Below are 5,586 nucleotides of genomic sequence, written 5' to 3' on the forward strand. Positions count from 1 at the left end.
GTGACCAGTGTGGAAGTTAATTCTGAAGGATAACAAGTTTGGAAAGACGTCTACGGGTTGGGAAGGTCCTTTCAAGATTGTGGAGTGGTTCATGAGAATTCATGTTTAATGGAATACATACATGGAACTTTGTTACATCGGGTTGTTAATGGAAGATATTTGAAGAAATTCCCTTTTGGTACTTCAAGGAATAAGAGCATGGACATAGGTAGGATGGTTAGCATAGAGTTTACTAGGACCTGTCATCCTCCATAGGACATCAGACTTCCTTTTCAATAACTAAACTTCTTTTCAAACTGTGTCTTCAATACACTTTTAGTCTTTACTTGTAAGATTTTTCAAGTGAATAGGTGCCCTGAGATAACAAAATGGAAGTTTACCCACTTCACATCCAAAAGGTCATTCGTAAACGTGTTCTTCATCTTTGGCTCAACCAAAGCAAAAGATATCACTCTGGTGGATGTTATTTAAGCCCTGACAATTTCTCAAAGAGACAAAGAAACGGTTTCATAATAACTTCCTTAGCCAGATCATGCTCCATCAGAATGATGGTATCATCAGCATGTTGGAGATTGGAGGCACCCCCATCAGCTACATGCACGATGAGATCTTCTACCTCACAATTTTCCTTAGCCCTTGCTATGAAAATTGCTAGCAGGTTGGCAACAATACTGAAGAGAATTAGCAACATAGGTCACCTTGTAGTAACCCTGGGTTTGAAAATAGTATCTATGGCATCACTGACCTTCATCTCGACACTGCCACCTTGAACAAATGTCTTCGCAGGTTTCCTCTAGGCAGGATCAAAAACCCCTCATATGTAGAGCTTGTTGTAAGAAAGGTCATTTTCTTATGAATGACTTCATGAAGGACAACCACCCCCTTGGGGATGTTTTGCATTGGAATGAAAGTCGTCTCGGTATGCCAAACAATAGTGTGTGTTATCGCACCTTGGCAGGCCAAAATTGTTCAATACGCATTGCGTTCTCTTTCTTTGGAAGCAAATTATAGTTCCGAAGTTCGGAAATTGGCAATGGCTCATAGTTGCATATGCACCCATTGTCTAGATACACATTTTGAAAAGTTGAAAAATTCCGAACAAAAATTCCGCGTGTATATCCGGACATTCTATGTGGGTGCACAAAGCTTTCAGTGAAAAATGAGGTTTTTTGTGGCTTGTGTAAAAAAGACAATTTCTGATGCCTCATTACAATTATTCATTTTACATTTCTTTATCTTTTCTACGCAAGCCACAAATAATTTGGTTTTTCACCGAAACTTTGTGCATGCACATAGAATGTCTGGATATACCCGCGGGATTTTTGTTCCGAATTTTTGAACTTTTTTAAAAGTGTATTTAGACAATAGGTACATATGCACTTAGGAGCCAAAACATCGCACTATCCGAAGTTTAGCTTAAATAGTTGAAGCTCCTCGTTGATTAAATTTTCAAACATCGACATTAATGTCACATATTATAATGCTCCAATATTTCTATTAAAATTCCGCTGAAAAACCATATGGTCCCAAAGCTTTAATACTTTTCATTTGTGAGATGACCTCAAACATCTATTTTCTTTGTAAAAGGCGATACCGGCGGCATATTGTCCATCGATACAAATGTGTACACCGGTGTGCCAAAAAACTGCTTATAATAATTAGAAACATATGATTTGAGATTATCTTGGCCCACAATGGTTTCCTCATCGTTCTCAAGTTCAACAATTTTCTTTTTAGACTATGTACCATTCACGATCAGATGGAAGAACTTCATGTTGTTATCTCCCTTCCTCGCATACCTCTTTAATGTTTAAAAACATCGATGAACGATAATAATATTTCTTTTTCTTTCGTATTCGCACCACAGACATTCTTGATTATTAAAAATAACTATTTTTACCCTGAAGTTTGACAAACACAGAACAGTTCCATAAGTTGATTCATTGCAGGCTAAGTTACAAACTGTCATGTCAAACAAAGACACTGGCGTCTAGGTTCGTAGTGCTATGCACAACTGAATTTACAGCTAACCATCTACTCTGCTTCAAGTTTTTTATACTTGCTCTTTGCACGACTTGCATCTGGTTAGTATAGCAGATGGGCGTAAGGGGACATGCAATGCGTGTCCTGCCACGGGCTGCGCAGCTGCGTCAGGAACGGGTCATTTAGCCAGTCGAACACTCTGTGGCTGCTCGCCGCCGGGAGCTGCAGGCTTGGCAGGTCCACCACACCCTGGCTCGCCGCCGGTAGCTGCAGGCTGGACATGTTCGACATCCCATGGTTCGCCGCCGGGAGCTGGAGGCCGCAGGGTGGGTTCACGGCCGGGAGCTGCAGATGGAAGGGCGCGTTTGCCGCTTGCGGCAGAGACGACGTGGACGCGACGGTGACCATGGCGACGTCTGCTTCCTTCTTGGCTATCCTGGGCGCGTCCGCGTCGTGGCTGCTGCTGTTGTCGGACGGCGCCGTCGATGAGGAGGAGGAGGAGGAGGGGATCAGGAAGTTGTCCTGGACGTCGTCGGACGGCGACAGGTAGAAGTCGCAGGCTGCGGGGCACGCTCTGGCCGCGCCACTGTAGCCGTACCCACCGTTGCTGCCTGATCTCTGCTTCATCTCCTCAATCTCAAAGGCTCTCTGCTCAAGCTCCTTTAGCGGCGTGGCCTTCCGGTACACCTTGCATAGCACCGTGTCCTCCTGGGGCGGCGGCGCGCCGTTGTCGGGGAGGCGGTACTCGTTCATGACCCAGTCGGTCTTGGTGCCCCGAGGAGCGCGGCCCTGGTAGAAGACGAGCGTCTTCTTGAGGCCGATGACCCGCTTGGGGTCGGCGGTGCTCCGGATGGCCCTGTCAGAGCCCGTCGCCTTCCAGAACCCCCGCTCCGTCGTCCGGTTCGGCCGCCCGCCGCTCCCGGCCTTCCGGTCACGCGGCACGAAGAAGTACCACTCCCTCTCCCCGATCTTTGCCATCCCTGCATATCCATACACACACCTCATCAGCTCACTGCGACGATGTTCTTGTTTGAAGTTGTTGTTCTTGTGTGTAACGTACCAGGAAGATCCCAGGGATCGTGGCGGTAGATGTTGAGGGTGCCGATGATGTCGAAGTGGAGCTTTTTGCCGAGGGCGACGCGGGAGAGGTAGAAGCCGAGGAGCTCCTCCTCCGTGGGGTGGAAGCGGAAGCCGGGGAGGTCCTGATCGACCTCCATGATCGGCGACGCCACTGCTGCCATTGCCATTGATTGCTGCTGCTCCAAGTGCTCGATCGGTGCTGTGCTTGTCTTGCTGCTGCACTGGCTGGAAGCTGGATGATGGAGGCGGTGGTGGCCGGGGTGGCTTATATAGAGCTTACAGTGATGTCAAGCTACGCCTACGCGGTTTCCTGCAGAAAAGGCGGTCGCAGTTTCTTGGCACTGCAGAAAGCGACCGGTGCTCTAGCTCGGTACGCAAGAATGGATTTGTGCCGGCTTTACTTAGCAGTAAATTAATCTCTGTCTTTTGGAGACTTAATTTTAATTTGGTGTTTGCAGACTCGTGAAGTCACACAGATTGACTCCTTTTCGTCATCCTTGTTCGGCTTACACATTCAGAGTCTGTTCTTGGCTATATATTTATCTTGTCATACTCTCCATTTTGGAAAACCTGATGGCTAAGACTGAGGAAAATATAAATATTTGCAGGTTTGATTGTTTCTGGAAACGTTGCAACGGCAGTGAATTCTTTAGTGCACTTTCACAGGTTTACCTTGCATCTGCTGATCTCTCCTTCAACACATTGGGTCTGTTCAACGGATTGATGCTTTATTGCAATAACAGAAATTTTATCCTTTCACCGAACCACCGAGCCTTCACCGTACCTAAGAAACAAAGTTTCTCCTATTTTTTTTTACTGCTCTGTGCCCTTATGACAGGGAATGCTTCTGCATTTTCTGGACTACTATCAATTGATTTGGACATGTTAGCGTTGCCATACATACCTGATTACATGTCTAGTATATGCAGTACTTTTAATCATTCGATCATCATATTTACTATATTCATCATGGTTTATCTACCACATTTATGAATTAAACTTAATGAAGAAATGCTCACATATTCAACATTGGGTTTGGGGTGGATGGGGTTCGCACATCATTTTCGAGGAAATCCACAAGCCCCTTTTAACTTTGTTGTAATAATGTATAAGATAGGTTTTGTTTAAGGTTTTCGATTCGGTTTTCCTTATAAACTGGATCACCACTCTGGCTTTTGGCCATTTTGAGTAATATATTCATGTGGGGACCCCCCCCCCCCCCCCCCCGGTTGATTCTCAAAATAAATTGTATAAGATAGGTTGCTTTCCTTACGAGGTGCACACAATTTTACTGTAAGCTAGCACAGCCGTCATGTAACACCGATTGCAGTTCCGGTATATTACAGATGATTATAATGGAACAATTAGGCGGCGTTCCACGTCATTGTTCAGCATCTCGAGACACACGACTCGACTGCACGTCCACATCAATGGAAAATTTGACCGGGATGTCGACCATTTCCGAATTTAAAAGGTGCCAGCATCAGGTCCATGCCGCTCACCCCTTTTGTTTTCTCTTCGGAGCTAGCATATGTGTTGATATTTTGGGCGTAACCTTGTGTTTTTCTTGACTAACCTAGGGTATGTTTGGTTGAAGATGTGGTATGGACTCGTTCGGGCTGATCAGTTTTTTTGTGTGTGTACAACAACATCCTCACATAAGACCACTAGTGAGGACAACAACATCCTCACATGGCCATGCATGCAAAGGGCGGCCATTTTATTTTGATTGGAACCATTCGAGTGCTTTACATTTAGAATCGTACGTGTCCATTTTTCGGTCGATCCCAACCCATTTCTGTCTACCCCTCGAACCAAAACGCTCCACTAGTTTATGGGATCGTTGTTGATCAGGCATCCTTTGTTCGAAATGAGTTCGGACAGACCGAGAAGAATGATGGAAAATATTTCAGCGATTTCCGCGCGGTTCACCGGTGACTCGATCGATCGCAATGCTGTGCTACCATGCAGATTGGGAAAAAAGCTTAGGTCATGACTTATGCTAGCTGGGCTATGGGATAGGTTTGTGTGGCTGCCATTGTCCTTTTTGGTCATCTTGACCGCCTTTGGTGGAACCAGGACTGGAGCTGAAAATGACCAGTGTGAAGAAATTGAAGCTGGTGGTCGGTTGAAGCCTACGAGTTCAGCCGACATGTGAACGCTAGATCCATGGTCGTCTCTCTCTCTCTCTCTCTCTCTCTCTCTCTCTCTCTCTCTCTCTCTCTCTCTCATCCATGGAAATGCAAGATCGATCCCTACTTGCCACACAACACAACCCGTCCGCAAAACACTCCAACGTCGCGAGAAGAAACGTGTGGTGGTCAGGCAAATTCCTAGAATTCAAGCCATGACTCTTTCTTCATAGTGCGTGGAGCTCATGCAGCATCCATCCGTTCGGTAGCGATGCGTGTCTGTTGCCTATTTTGGGCGTACGTACTGCCATGACCGGAGCGAATAAGTAAATTTACCGGTGGCGGGATGTACCGGTGGGCTATTCACCATCCATCAGTTTTCTCAAGATGT

General features: G+C 46.0%; 1 protein-coding gene across 1 annotated transcript; it reads right to left on the minus strand.

Moving 5' to 3' along the window:
- Positions 1-1,926: 1,926 nt before the first annotated feature.
- LOC109776012 (NAC domain-containing protein 22) lies at positions 1,927-3,289 on the minus strand. The gene is made up of 2 exons (XM_020334706.3): positions 3,044-3,289; positions 1,927-2,963 (listed from the first exon to the last, which is right to left on the minus strand). Exons 1-2 carry the CDS (start codon positions 3,228-3,230, stop codon positions 2,086-2,088), a joined length of 1,065 nt encoding a protein of 354 aa, XP_020190295.1. The 5' UTR covers positions 3,231-3,289; the 3' UTR covers positions 1,927-2,085.
- Positions 3,290-5,586: the final 2,297 nt, after the last annotated feature.

Source organism: Aegilops tauschii, chromosome 4 (assembly GCF_002575655.3).
Source record: "Aegilops tauschii subsp. strangulata cultivar AL8/78 chromosome 4, Aet v6.0, whole genome shotgun sequence".
In the NCBI taxonomy this organism is placed as follows: Eukaryota; Viridiplantae; Streptophyta; class Magnoliopsida; order Poales; family Poaceae; genus Aegilops; species Aegilops tauschii.